At 39.5% G+C, this 15005-nt stretch overlaps 1 protein-coding gene across 2 annotated transcripts in view; it reads right to left on the reverse strand.

Annotated features, from left to right (window-relative positions):
• COG3 (component of oligomeric golgi complex 3) overlaps window positions 1-15005 on the reverse strand; it is a 30680-nt gene extending 15675 nt beyond the window's left edge. The window contains exons 1-13 of one of the 2 annotated variants that reach the window (XM_066545009.1): window positions 14838-15005; window positions 12832-12978; window positions 12247-12308; window positions 10407-10572; window positions 9543-9617; window positions 9329-9421; window positions 8916-9041; window positions 6635-6715; window positions 6381-6424; window positions 6048-6174; window positions 5469-5560; window positions 2887-3026; window positions 1497-1657 (exon numbers count right to left, since the gene is read on the reverse strand). In XM_066545009.1, coding sequence (XP_066401106.1) covers window positions 1497-1657; window positions 2887-3026; window positions 5469-5560; window positions 6048-6174; window positions 6381-6424; window positions 6635-6715; window positions 8916-9041; window positions 9329-9421; window positions 9543-9617; window positions 10407-10572; window positions 12247-12308; window positions 12832-12978; window positions 14838-15005 — 1482 coding nt within the window. Of the gene's footprint in view, window positions 1-1496; window positions 1658-2886; window positions 3027-5468; window positions 5561-6047; window positions 6175-6380; window positions 6425-6634; window positions 6716-8915; window positions 9042-9328; window positions 9422-9542; window positions 9618-10406; window positions 10573-12246; window positions 12309-12831; window positions 12979-14837 lie in introns of those variants that run through there. The other variant, XM_066545010.1, reaches the window with a different exon arrangement.

Here is a 15005-nt window from a genome sequence, read left to right on the forward strand (position 1 = left end):
TGAGGTTTAAAAGCAATTAAGTAGCAAAATGAATCTCAAACCAGGCAAAAACTGAAGTCTTATGAGGACATATGAAGAGCAGCATAATTTCTCAATTTGGAATGAACTTTCTCTTCCTTAACTGAAGGGCCATAGAACCTTTGTTAGAAAATAAGGCCTCATACAGACCAAACAGCAGAATCACTTGCCTGAAGATGCCTGTTAGTCCTTAAACTTTCAGTACAAAGAGCATATACTCAACAGACTCACTAGCTTCATTCATATTTTGTGGATATCCCACAAAATTGCCAAAGTACCAACTACAGTACAACAAAAGCTTTAGATGTATGTGTATAAAGACAATATCATAGCAACATGAGCTCACTACTGGTAATTTTCTCACAATTTTCTGTTTGCAGACAAGAATTGAGCCCAGTAAGGTACAGTCAGACAATGTTAATGTCTTTCAGCCCACAGCAAAATACATGTATTTTAGCTAGGTAGGTAGGTAGAGAGAAGAGAGAGATAAGACAGACAGACAGATAAATAGCTAGATTCTGTGTTTTTTATAAGTAATGTTCTGATTCTGAAGTCAAGCAGCAGCTTTCTACCAACTGGTCACCTGGAACTAAGTCCTACAGTTTTCTAAGCACCACCAGCTATTCTGGCAGCTGTGGAAAACAGAATACAGCAATAAAATTTGGATCTTGCCAGTCCATGTTGGAAAGGCCATTCTCAGTCACCTCAGTCCTTTGACAGCTTGGGCCTCCCATTATAAAGTGAATGGCAAGAGTTTTTTGGAGGGGGATCTTTACTATGCTTTACTGCTTCTGTTTAGTCTTCATGCAGTTGTAGCTTGTTCTAGTCAAAAACTCATGAAAGGTTTCTAATTGGGCATTTATTTATTTCTGTGAGTTGTTTCATTCTGAAACTTTCATCAATATAGTATTAACCTTTTAAAGTAAGTAGAATTAGTTTGATCCATTTCAACAGGAACATTGACTCAAAGGACTTGGAATTACTAAAAAAATGGCTAATACTGATAAGAACTTGAAAAGGGCTTCTGGAAGCTATTGCTAACATGTTAAATTATCTAAAGCAAGTCTACTCTCACACTGCCTGAGCATAGGGTACACACATGCCTACCAAAAGCTGGTTGACCAGTAATTCTTAAACTTGCAGCTAACCAGGACTGTCTAAAGCATCTCTTCAATTCCAGCTCAACTAGAAAATACATTGGGTAATACTATTACTTATGAATGTAAATAAAAATTCAGAAGCTTCAAGTTTTGATAAAACTGTTAACTGTGAGAACTACTGCTATTGTCACTAAGTTTGACATAGAATGTTGACATCTAGTTCAGGGCCATAATTTAATCAGCAGGTGTCAATTTGAAAATGCTAGTAACACCAAATACACCTAAGAACAGGAAAACCCAAGCTGCAAAGCACTGTATTGCATAACTGCATACACTGCATGTACAAAGTCAAGGCCAATGAAGCAGCTGAGGCTGTACCTCCATCATCTCCAGCTTGTCAGGATAGGCGAGATCGCCCGGCGCGGGCTTGTAGCCAGTGATGTCAGTCTGAATGTAAATGTGTGTCCTGTAGACAAGGCGCTCCTGCACATCTTCCAACATCTGCTTGACACCAGCTGCAAAGGCACCCAGTTGTTCAGCTGACAAAGGTAAGAACAGGCACAAATTGTTAATGACACAACAAGCTTATAGAAACACAAATCTGAAGTATCACACATATGACCATAAAAACCTGGCTTGCTGCAGATGGAGTCAGGGTATTTTTGGAACAGCGGTATGCAGACAAATTTGTGACAAACAAGGAATTTACTGAACTCCATGTTGCAGTTGCTTTGGCTCCCCAGATTTTCATTAGGCTATGAAAATGCAACCTCACACTGATGACATCAGATGTCTTCTCAGAATTAAGTGTTCTATTTATTTCAGACCTGGGTACTTAAGTGGAATTTTGGTGGGAACAACAAAGCAAGATGGCTTTGGTTCCATCACAGCCAATACCTGTGGTGTGACTGTTGGGAGCTGATAAAAACAGATAAACCAATGCAGCTCCCATCAAACTTAAGAATTATTGTATCAGCCCAAATTTAAGTTGTAGTAAGACACTTATGATAAGCCAAAAATTATTACATCAGCAAAGTTTTGCTCATTCCCAACAGTGTTACAATTATACTTCCAGGAAAGTGAACAATTCTTCATGATTACTGGCACAGCTTCAGTGACAAGCAGCTACACTGGGTGATATACCGGGTACCAAGGATGATTTCTATTTACTGCCTGATGCAATTAAGACTGTGAAAGGATTCTATTATGCACTGGTCATACTATGAAATGAGACCCCAGGTTGGCTCACTCCTATGAGACTTTGGACTCTGCATACTTACAAAACTCCAAAATCTACCCTGCTACTTAACTCCTCTGCTGAAGTTACAATTTCTAATCTGGGAAACATGATGTTAAGGAGAATTGAAAAAAAAATCAGTTTAAATTCCTTTATCACCATTATGCAGAAAGCTCTACATGGATGATGCATTAGCAGGGCCAAGTGAAAGTAGTTCGTTAATTTAAAAAGTTAATTTAAATTAACCCTAGTGCATGGATATACACAAGGTGGATGCTTGCTAGCAGTTGTACAATCTAGAGAAAACAAGACAAGCATCAGTACATTAGTTAAAATGATGTTATGCACAGACCCAAATATACAGACCTTCACTATAAATGAAAAAGCATAATTAATTTTACACAAACATGTCAAACATGAGGTTAAGATCCACTAGAAAGAAATAAGCATCTAGAATTTCTGACTATGCAATTGAATAATTTTATCAGTTAAGAAGACACTTAAAAACAATAATCTTCAATTATGAGTTACCATTGTTCTGTACATGATCCTCAAGCATCTCATTTTTGAGAATCCCACAGAGCTCAGAAAGTGTCTCTAAGTGAATGACATGGATGATCATTGGCCTCAAGACATCATACAATGAAAGACACAACTTCTCCAAGAGTTCACTATGAAGAAAAAATAAAACAAAGCAAAATAATTTTAGGATCCCCCGAAAGCAAAAGAAAATTTTATCACAAACATAGATTATTTCGTGGCAAAGATTTTTGAAAAGAGGGTGAAAAAACAAGTGTCATAGAAGACTTCAGACAAGACTGTTTAAGACATAAACCCACTGTTTCCTACAAAGTAGGAAAAGTTTTTGTTTTAAAGGATGTGGCATATCAACTGCTTAAACATGGTGTTACAGCTTTTAAATAATTTTAAAATAAATTTTTAAAACCCAAATAAACTAAAAAAAATCTATACAAACCAGTCAACTCAACCTGTCACAAAGGGAAGATGCTGCAACCTGGTTCACTTGGCTTCTGTGTAAGAAAATGCTCTTGCTGAGCTCAGAATCATAACCTAAATTTTCCCTTGAGAAAAGGCTCATCTGATTGCAAGGACTCAAAAGTGTATTAGAATCAGGAGCACACAAAGAGGGATGCAGGAGGAGAAGCTTGGTAATGTTTTCTGTCATAGCTACCATCATCTCAGAACACACTTTCCAATCTAACTGAAGTTATGATATCAATACAGTGACACACCAGAAATCCCACTTCCATGGATTTTTTCTTTCATGTTCAAAGTGATGCATATCCTGATTAAGACATCAACAGCACTCACTCTAGACATTTTTGCCATTCTCAATGCTCCCCTCACTAACCACATATTAGGCACTAATGCTATTGCCAGTAGCTGAAAATCCAAGTAATGTCTAGAGTTGGAAATATAAACATCAAGAACACTGAATAATGACAGTGTGATAAAGATATTGAGTTTACTGCACTATTTGTTTTTTTCTAATTCACAAAAAATGTCTGTCAATAGGACAATGACACTTCAGTTCCTCAGACTGGGAACAAAAATGCTCATGAAAAATACGCAGAAGAAACATTTTGAATCCTCTTCCTTTGCATCCTATAGCACTATAAGCAACTTGATAAAACAGTACCTCTCCATGCTAAAAGCAGAACAAAAAAGAAAGTTTCACCAGCCTTATTATTAAGTACAATACTCAATCTCAGATCTCTACTCCTGGGTAGAATTTTGGTAAACTCTTATCTCTACATAGACACCTAGCTGTAATTTCTTCAGAGCACCTTAGCACTGCAGAAAAGAAAATGAGGCCATGTATTATGCTAAAAGAAACCTAATAAAGTAGCTACTATTTGAAACATTTTTAAAAGATATTTTATTTAGATGTGGGCAAAAAAAAAAAGGGAAGCAAGTTCTTAGGAAATGAGGTAATTACATTCCATCAAAATTTAAAAAAAAAACAGAAGTCTATTATCATTCTTGGTGTGAACAGCACTAGTGACAATATTTCTGGCTGAACAACATTTTACACTCATTTCAATTAGGGATGTTTAGCCCAGGATTTGGACTGAGATAGCTAAACTGATTCTTAAACAAATTTATTTCAGTCACCTCAAATTCTGAGCATGCCCCACACAAGGCCACAATTCCTCAGAAAAGACTGGGCCCAGTCTGGCACTGTGGTTTATCTCTAGTGAGGCTTTATGCAGTTTTGGTTTTCCTTTAGCTTTGAAGGATGGGGAGGGTACTGGGCAGTCTTTTTTTCAGGTTACACACTTGTTTAACGTAGGCTGCACTCAATTTAAGACATCGCAACACTCAAAACCAGTGTCTTGCTTAGTCACTAATAAGTTAGACTTACACTAATAGGAATACACTTAAGTTAGGAACTTTATAGCAAGGGAACATGACCTACCCAAATTTCAAAATCAAGTATCAGTACTAAAACATACCAGAAAACTGGAGGAGGGGCACAATCTATTCAATTGCTTTACCATTACAGGTTTGTTGTAAAAAACTTAACAATACTTTTACATTGCAATTACTGTGTGAAGCAGCAACCTGCCCCTCTTTTAAGTTTAGGCACGGGAGATTGGGACACTGCTCTTGTCAGGCATCAACTACCCTGCCTTCTGTTCAGCCCAAATACAGGCAACATGCAAACATTCCTTGACAGTAACGGCAGCTCATTAAATCCTTCCAGAAAAATAGCTGGAGTTCAACAGCCTAACTTCAGACTGAAGTAAATGAAAGCACTAGTGCAACAGGCTGTGCAAAAACAGCTGAGAGCTGTGGTCTTCTACAGCTATTTTCAAAGAACCTGAATATCTTTAACTCTTTCAGACTATCTACAGAGCATTTGCAAAGATTACCTATGGAGAATGGGAACTATCAGCTTTGCTTGAAGAAAGAAGAAAACACAAGAACATCAAATTCTGACACTAGAAGTGATTGAGCTGTATTTTTTATCCTGCTAGTTCTTATTAAACCATTTGAACACAGCCCTGTTTGCCACAAAATATTGTCTGCTACATCACAACACACTAAATACAACATCCAGTAAAACAAAACCAGCATCTACCACCTACTCCAGTTTTGGTGTTGGTTTTGTGAAGAACTCATTGTAAAGCTGGTGTTCATCCTGGCATACATGGACCATAAAGGCACAACCACTTCGTACCTGTATTCACAGAAATACAAATACTTGATTATTAAATTCTTTTCCTTGCATCAGTATCACAAGAGATATTAGAAGTATGATTATTATATATTGTGCTGTGATTATTACAGCTATGATTAAACTGAAGGTTTGTAAAATTCAAAAGCAACAAGATGAAGTCTAAGAGTATGGGCTGAAAAGATGTTCCTAGCCAAATAAAAGGTCACTGTACAACTTCTGTCCCTTTTTTGTTTCTGAAATTGAAGTAACCACATTTTATGCTTCTTTTTTATCCTCCCCCCTCTGTGAGGTTTGTAACAGGGTGGAGTCTTTACAGAAACAAAACATGTATGGCTTGAAAATATTAGTAGAATGTTAGTGATTCAAACTCACAGACAACAGTAACAATTCTGCATGTAAATGACTGAATTAAGTAAGTTCATTTTTCCTGGGGGAGAGAGGATTAAAACATGACAAAACCTTCACAACACATGACTACTTTACCTACCAGAGCACAATGATCTCTGTTATTCTGACTGGTTAATTCTGTAACAGTGCTAGCGATACTTGGACCAAGCAACAGCTCCCGCTGGTCAAGGTAACATTGATGGATTTCATTGAGAACTTGCTGATACCTAGCCAAGAAATTAAAACAGTAACTGCATCCTGAAGATCATTTTCTGGCACACATAAAATGCATTCTAATACCCTCTTTAGGTCTATGTAACTTCAATTTTTAAAACTTTCTTTTAAACAAATAATGTGTTTAACAGTACCTAAACAAAAGTAAATATTTTCAAAACTTAAAACTGTTGAAGATAAATTATGTAGACATACTCACTCTGGCATTTTTTCAGATCTTTGCTCTACTTGTTCAATAAGAGTCTACTCAAAAAAAAACCAGAGAAAGAAGTATTATCAGTAAATCACTTTTTTGTAGTAATTGGAAAACAGTTTGTGGTATTTTTGCACGGATACAATATGCAATCTTTGGACATTTACATTTGCACAATATGCAATCCCTGCATTCACACTAATAAATTCAAGCCTCATTTTCATAACTTCCTTTTTAAAAGTTAGTTACCAGCTACTTACTCTGACTTTGGGAGCAGCTGCTCTGAATTTCACATAAAACAGCGTGAAGGCATTGTCAGAATTTGGCACAGCTGAAGGATCCTGAAAGAAGAGATGAGTAATTGGTTAAAAAGCAAAATACTATATTTGGCTTCTAGTATATAATGGCTGAGATAATTAGGCTCTAAAACAGGGTATTGGCTGCTTATGCTTATGCTTATAGTGAAACAGCTCTTTGCCACTTCCCACCAACAAAGGCGTGCTGGTTTCAGAATTTAAAGTCAAATGGAAGAACAAAACCCGACCCAAGCATTTCATCCAACAGCCTCTACAGGAAAATGAACATTTTCAGTAATTATGACATTCTCCATTAGAGACAAAAATTTTCTCTGGACCTGCCAGAAAGTAGTGATTGTTGGTCCTTAATATGTAGTACTAAAATGGAACAAATTTCCCTTTTATCTGCTGTTCCCAAGGCAGAGAAGCTAAGTTTCAGTTTGCATTCAAGTTACAACCAGAATGTCAAGTCTTGAGGCAGCTCCCCCTACAGCTCCTCAGCAGACAGCTTGAACTTAAGACAAATTCTAGCACTAACAAAGCAGAGCAGAGACCCAGTTTAAACACCAAGCTTTCCTCTCCTTATCCCTACTGAAGTGAGAGAGAAGAGATGGTCTTCTTCAGAAACATGATGGGGACAAGAAAACATCCTCACCTCCTATTTTCATCCCTGTGAGCAACCTCATCATCCTTCTATAAAGTCACATCAAAACCTCCACTCACATGCGTGCATCACCAAAGAACATCCAGATCTCACTCCCCTTTCCAGTCCTGACAGTCTTGTTCTGTTACAATAGGAAAACTCAACACTTGATCACAACTAAAAAACACTGATCTAGTACTGCACTTCTAGCAGAAGTAGCCATTTAATGTTTCAAAGTATACAAAATATTCACAAAACCCCCATGTACATGGAAAGGAAAAGGTCATCTGACTCTTAAAAGACATATCCTTCCTGACTTCAAAGTCCTAAGCAGCAATTCAAATCCAAAAATTAGGTTACACACTTCTTTCTGTAGACATGCTGATTATCAGAGATGTTCAATTTTGTTTAAATTCAGCTCAGTCAGGGCAATCCACTGGCATCAAACCAAGCTATGATACCTTTTTTTTTAATAAAACCTAGTTTTGTACCAAACAAAAAATATTCAATGACACTTAACCAAGATCTTCACTCTATGAGTACTCTTCCACAAGTTTCCATGAACACTGCCTAAAATTCCCTTCTTGTTGGTGTGCCAGTTCTCAATTCTAGTATCTTTCAGTTTCACTGATTATCCCTAAGGACACCAAGTTTGCCTGTAATAGAACTGAGCACAAGGTACACAATTATTTGGAGAAAGAATCAGTGCATAGGAAGAGACACTCCTCTCTCCCTTCTGCTCTGCCAGAACACTGCAGCATGAGACTATCAACATTTTAATGTGACCAAAAAAACCTCCCTGCTCACATTTATGCCTACATCTCCCTGGAGTGAGGGGGAGTAAACACCTGGACAGGGTGTCTCTTCCCTGGGACACTCTAGCATCACTGTCAACACTTTAAACCGAAACAAAAAATGCTGGAAAACTAACAGGAACCTGGCACAGTTGTTATCTGCAGCCACACAAACCACTGCAGAAGAAATAAACATTTACATGACCAAGAGCACCCAAGAATACTTACTGGAATGTAATACCAAAATGATCATGGTATGAACTCAGAGTTGTGCTTTACAATTACCATCCAGTAACACCCAGCTCCTGTACACTTTTTTCAAGTATTCCCTTTAATCTCTCTCTCTCTCCAAAGCAATCCATCTCCAAAACAAAACACCACAGTACCTCTATTTCTCTTGTGTACCTTCCTCATTTGGCAACACACCAGCAGACAGTTCAGAGCTCCAGTGCACACTCTGGTTCAGGAAAGCAACTGTCTGGCCATCTGGTGTCTCTAACACAGTCCTTCATCCATCCCTGGCCTTCACTAGCTTACTGCTCACCTACTTCAATTCACTGACTTCATCTTCTTCAATTTCCATCATTTTTTAATTATTCCTACTTTTCAATCTTTTGGATCACTAGATCTCCCTCATACTTGGCTGAGTATTGGACAACCTACACAAACACCATAGTGTTTGCCCTGACCTATTTTCACAAAAGTCTGCTGACACATCCCACCTTCAAAAAAAGTAAAAAGAGAACTCTTTGATGTTATAATAGGCATTTCAGTACAGCTCCACTTCCCACTCGCTGGTTCACCTTACCCTTTTCATTAACTGGGTTGTGAGGTTCTGTAGTGTATTCACAGTGTATGTCTTGATAAGGTGCATAGCTTTAGAAAGGCATTGTTTAAACTTCGTCAAATATACAGGATAGTCTTTAAAATTTGGCTGAAAGAAAGAAAAAAAATCCATTTTAAATAGAAATAGTAAGAGTCAAAAATTTATCAAAACTTAAAATACATAAGTAGCCAGCTTGTACAAACTAAAAGCAGTATTTTACAAAAATTAAGAAGAATAATAAGTATATTCAATAAAAATTTCCTACATTTATAAAGCACCATCCTTAACTTCTTCCTGTATTTGGCATAGAAAACTTCTTATAGGAAAAAAAAAACATTAGAAAAGTATGAACACATAGTTGTGACATTTTTAACCAAAAATACAGAATGACTTACATGTGATGAAATATATGCAATACAATCATCAAGCTTAGCCAGCATGGGAATGAATCCTTCACTGTTCACGGACAGCGTAGGGGAATTCAATTTCTTTGGAAAACAAGACAAAGCATCATTGTAAGGAACCTAAGCACATTACTGTTGGTGACTAAGTTCAACAGACTGGTATACTTTCATTTTCTAAGACTATTAACAATGAAATAATACTTACAGTGTTGATATTTTCCAGCTCATTAAAGTAAGAAAGTTTCTGCTGGATATTTTCAGCCAGGTCAACAAGTTCTGACTATTAAAGAAACAATAAATAAAAGAAAATTATCAACCTAGCAAGTGGCTTAAATATATATATACACACACGTGCATATAATATATAATGTATAAAATTATTAAGCCTCCCTTTCAACTTTCAGCACACACCATTGCTCAATAGCTCCAAGCAACTTGCAACTAATTAAGTCCAACAAAAGATGCAAAATACACCAGTGCTCTCTTGCTCTTTTGCCAGAGACTGACACATTTTTTTCAGTAGTGTATTTAAAATAATATATACTACAGGTTTGTCAGTATCCCACAGACAATGCTGCATACAAACAGCAGTGCTGCCATCAGTACTACGGAGAATTGTAAAAATCCTGTATCTCAGGACTGGAGTCTTAAAACATCTCTTATCCAGTCTGACTATGAAAAAAAACATTCGTTGTATCGCTGTTGCAGCAGTTCATCAGGAAAAGAAAGTATCTGGGAAATAAGTTCCCAACTTTAAGGATCTTGCAGAAAGCAGCTCAAAATATTTCTGCAAATGATATGAATTATTAATTCCAATACAGTTTGCATTAGTCAGGCAACAAAAACTGCCCTCAGCTAACTTTCTTCATTAAAATATATATTGACACATACTGAATATTTGACTGCAGAGCCTGACATCCCAGTTTCAGGTGAAACACTCCCAAAAAATTAGGTCCAAAGCAAATGGATGCATTGTTACCACAGCTCACATGTTTTCCCAGCCCAAGAAAATGAAACTGTCATTTACGATGTCTTAGCAGCTCCCAGTAATCCTTCCATCAAAGATTACCTGCTCTTTCAAAAGCTGTTCACAGGCCTCATGCAGTGTTCCTGTCTTTGTGGACACAAAAAGATACTGTTTTTGCAGTGACTCCAAGTGCTGAAGGGCACTATTCACATCATCCAAGATAGCATCACACTGCTCCTGAAAGCCAGACAAGTAATCCCTCATCTGTCTAGAAAAAAGAGAATCAACAGATAACAGAAGTAAAATTTCCCTTTCTGTATTTGCAAATCCAGCTGCCTGCAGGGACACTGCCACCACTTTTCTCCTTCCAGGAATAGGAGATCACTTGCATCAAGCAAGAGTGCACAAAAAGCAGATGTTTCATTATCTCAGAAATAACAGAGCTGAAGGGTCTGGAATAGCTACTCCATCTCCCTGACATTCCTTACAGCAAGCCTACCTAGAAAGCAGCAGCTTGCACCACAGCTGGTCTGGAGCATGTGAATACTGTCTAAATGGGCAGCACAAACACACTGACTTCTGCAAGCAGCCAAATTCTACCTGCCTTGCTCCCAACAGGCGTATTAATTTGGGTCTCTTCTACTCATTTTCACTTTCCATTTAGAAATTACTTTTTCTCTCCTGAAGGAGCTGAAATTATCTAGAGGATTCAAAACTTACTGAGAGGATTGAAAGAGGCTTAGATGAAATAGATAGAGGGTCTAGTGTCACCAGATTTGTCCAAGGCTCAATGCAGACAAAACCTCTAAATGATAACTAGATGTTATGTCAAGCATTCAGCTTATCTAAAGCATATTAAAAATTAATTACTGTTGGATGTCAGCTAAAACTTCAGAGTTCTACTTTATCATGTACAAAGCTGCAAGTAATGCAATTCCCTTTATCCATGTGCAACAGGCAAAGAAATTATTCATTTTCCTTCTGCACCTTTGGACTCCTGCAGAGAATAGCATACTGGCCATCCTACAAACCACTGTGCATCCATGGAACATTTGAGCACCTGTGTGCACCGTTACAAACATGCCAACTGACAAAGTGCAAGCCTGCTACTCCTTGTAGGTTCTTAATGAGCAGATCACAGGATCAGTATATGCCTCACCCTCTGCTTTTAAGAAAAGCCATGTCCTCAAATGTCAGAGCAAAAGAGAAAGAAATAGCCCAAAGAAAAGCAGAGGAAAAATGGAAGAGGGAGTACAGCAGCATCTCCTTGTGGCCAAGGGCAAGTTTGTGAAGTGTCAAAACAGAAGCCAGTTTCTATAAAAGCCATGAGCAGATGTAGCTAAGCCATTTAGCTGTACTTCAGATTCCCAAGGAGTAACTGTTGAAGTCAGAGGGAAAGGGTTCTGCTGAGCCTGACGGAAAAGTCAGTTACACAGAAACAGATGAGAATGGCAAGACTCTAAACTGGAGTTGAGCAAAGTATCAAGGAATGCAGGGAATGTAGATACAGAATGACAACCATAGTGACTGATGAGCCAAATGGTGACAACAGAAATTACCACCAGCCACATCTGCTTACACAGATATTCATTATTTTTTAGTCACAATCAGAGGATGACATTCCAATAGCAGCAGCAATTGAAAAATCATAGGAAAGCTCTTAGACTGCCTTTGTCTACAGCCCTGTCTGTAAGCCAAAACTAATTTCCACCTGCCTATACTGGGCAGTTCAGAAGGAAATCTGCATCCCCTTAACTGCTCTGCCTCTTGGGCAGTGGCCTTTGGGAGTGAGGTACACAGCCTTGGAAAGCCTCAGCTGCTCCCACACATTCCCCCACTCCCCACCAGCTGAATGTGAACATGTGGTAACATTAATGGACAAGATGAAGTCCTTCAAGGGTGGAACTGCTTATAGTGAAAAGAACTGAGGAAGAGCACGTACCTATACTTGGCACCTTCATCTTGATCCATCTGTGTTTGCACCTGAGCAAACCAGGAGAAGAACTAGAAGAGATTTTATGGTGTGAACAATATAGATATCACATGCAATCAATTAAAAAAATCAAATCTATGATCTATGAAATGAAGATGAGCTTTTGTTAAAAACAGAGCTGTTTCAGAATTCAGTTATTAATCTAGGAAACTAATTCCTCACTGCGGGTCCATTCCAACTGAAATACTCCATTCTATTCCTTCACTGAGTTAAAATGGTAAAGACTGGATTTCATCTGGCTTTATTTGCACAAGAACAAGGGTATCACATTAGATAGTGTACGTTCTTCTACTTCAAGAGCAACACCACTTTACTGAAGGGGTGCCTTATTCTCACATTAGTTTCCACTCCAAATGCAAAAAGTACCTGTCACTTCAGAGCTAAGACTTCAGTGTTGTTTTCCCCCCAAGCTCCCCCTTATGCATCTTGAAAACAGCCCAAAAGGTTTAGCAAACCCACCAAAAGCTAGGTGAGACACACAGAAACTAACAGAATTCTCTGAAGATCACTGCATCTTGGAGGTCATTCACTTACCTGCTGTGCTGTTTCAATTCTTTCATCCTCCATCCCTAGAGCTGCAAATCCCTTCAGAAGGACATCCTCTGTGGATTCTGGCACTGCAGCTGTCAGCAGAACAGGCAGCGACTGGGACGTCAGGCTGCACAAGTCCTCGATGGGCAGCTGCTCACAAAACACCACAAACTTTGGTCAGATAACTCACTGAGAATCCCTTCATAGGTGCAGCTCAACTATAAAGCAATCCAAACCAGTAGGATAAGAAAATTACAGGCATCTACTTTTGAAGAAAAAAATGCAATGGACATTTTACCTATCAATATGATAATCACTGAAACATTAAGTTTAGAAAAAACCTCTGAGACCACTGAGTCCAACCATTACACCAACAACTACAACATCCACACATTTAGAAACACCACACAGGAACTGTCAGGTTTTTTTGCCAGACATTCAAGGAAAATTCAAGATCGCTGTCATAATTTATTCAGAAGACAAGGAATAGCTCTGCTGAACAGGAATTATTTTTTAGTCACAATTATTTTGTTTAAGCAAGAAAAACATGGAAAAAATTAACTCGAGGTAAATTGTATTTAAGTATGATCAGAGACTACTAATTAGTCTATATGGAAAAAATTAATTCAAGAAGAAAAATACTATTATATACACTTAACTAATATAATACCCTCTTCAATTACATGATGATGAATTGTATGTTTTCTGAGAACATCAGTAAGGTAAAACCAGAAAACACTGCTTAACTACGAATTGGTATCTCTCTAGAAAACAACTCGCTTAGTAAAATATTCCCTGCCTGGTAATATTAGCCCAACAGAAAAAGAGCCATCAGTATTTCAACTATTTGAGAAAAAAACAGATTGCCATATATTGTCCAACTTCCACACACCTCTCCACCCAAAACAGGGCTGACCCCAGCAGGGCAGCCAGGGTTCCTCTGGTGTCTAATACAGAGGGAAAGGTGAATCCATCAGAGCCTGCTGTTTCAGGACAGCTGACACAACACTGTCCCAGGTCTCTGAAGAACTCAATGTCTTGGCTTTGCTGCTGTCCTCACTGGCAAATACAGTACCTGCCTTGTTGCAAAGCTGGTTTAGATCCTTAAAAACATCCTCTGGCAGCAGGATGTCCTTCTACCATCATTTTGGATGCCTGCCAATATTTACTTTTTGCATTCTGCTGACACAAAAAAGCACAACCAGGAAGGATTAAATGAAACAGGTGCATTTGAGGAAGGAATGGCTTTATACTCTCCCTTTTCCAGTTCTGAGCTTTCAGATACTTGCTGAGAGCAGGCTTTGTTGATTTTATGGCACTTATCTTACACTACAATCCTGTTTAAATACAAATCCTCTCCTGAAAAGTGCACTTAGGAATGCAAGCATTCTGTTCCACTCCCCTTTGCAGAAAAGGGAACGTTCATAAGTAATCACTTTATCAGAGTTTGGAATTTTACACCGTGGGAGGCCATGTATTCTACGGTGCTGACAAATTTTTAACCTTTTTACCCCTATTCCTCGCTTTCCTCAGCTCAATCGAGAGCCTGCAATTCGTACCAGGAAATAACGTTGGCGCCAGAAGCCATGCATTAGTAAGGATCAATTTAAGACCAAAAGAATGAACTTCACGACTGAAGTTCCCAACTTCAGCAGGACAAATGCCGGTGGTCTGAGGGAAGCGGCGAGGGCGGGCAGAGAAAGCCCGTGGATTCTCGGGGAAAGCTCCCACCGCTGCCTCACAAACCCCTGCCAGGCGGGGCGGCAGGAGGCTCCCAGAGAGGGAGCCCTCCCGAGGGAGGGAGGGGGGAGGTTGAGGACGCGGCTGCGGGCGCGACCCAGAACGCGAAGCGCAGCTGAGCCCCCCGCAGCAGCGGCCGCGGCCCCGCAGGCCCAGCCGCTCTGGGCCGTCACCGCCGCCCGCCTGACGACGTGGCACCGCGGCCACTCCCGCCCTCGCCCTCGCTCCCGCCCTCCGCCCCTCCGGACCGGGCAGTGCCGCCGCCTCACCTCGGCCGGCACCGGCAGGTTCTCGGCCGCCGCCTTCAGCTCCAGCACCGAGTCGGTCTGGCGGTCGCTGAGCGGCGCGGTGGGCTGCGGGCGGCGGTCCCAGAGGCTGAGGCGGTCGCGCACGTCCCTGCCCGAGGGCGGCGGCTCCGCGGGCGGCGGCTCCAGCAT

Source organism: Molothrus aeneus, chromosome 2 (assembly GCF_037042795.1).
Source record: "Molothrus aeneus isolate 106 chromosome 2, BPBGC_Maene_1.0, whole genome shotgun sequence".
Lineage (NCBI taxonomy): Eukaryota > Metazoa > Chordata > Aves > Passeriformes > Icteridae > Molothrus > Molothrus aeneus.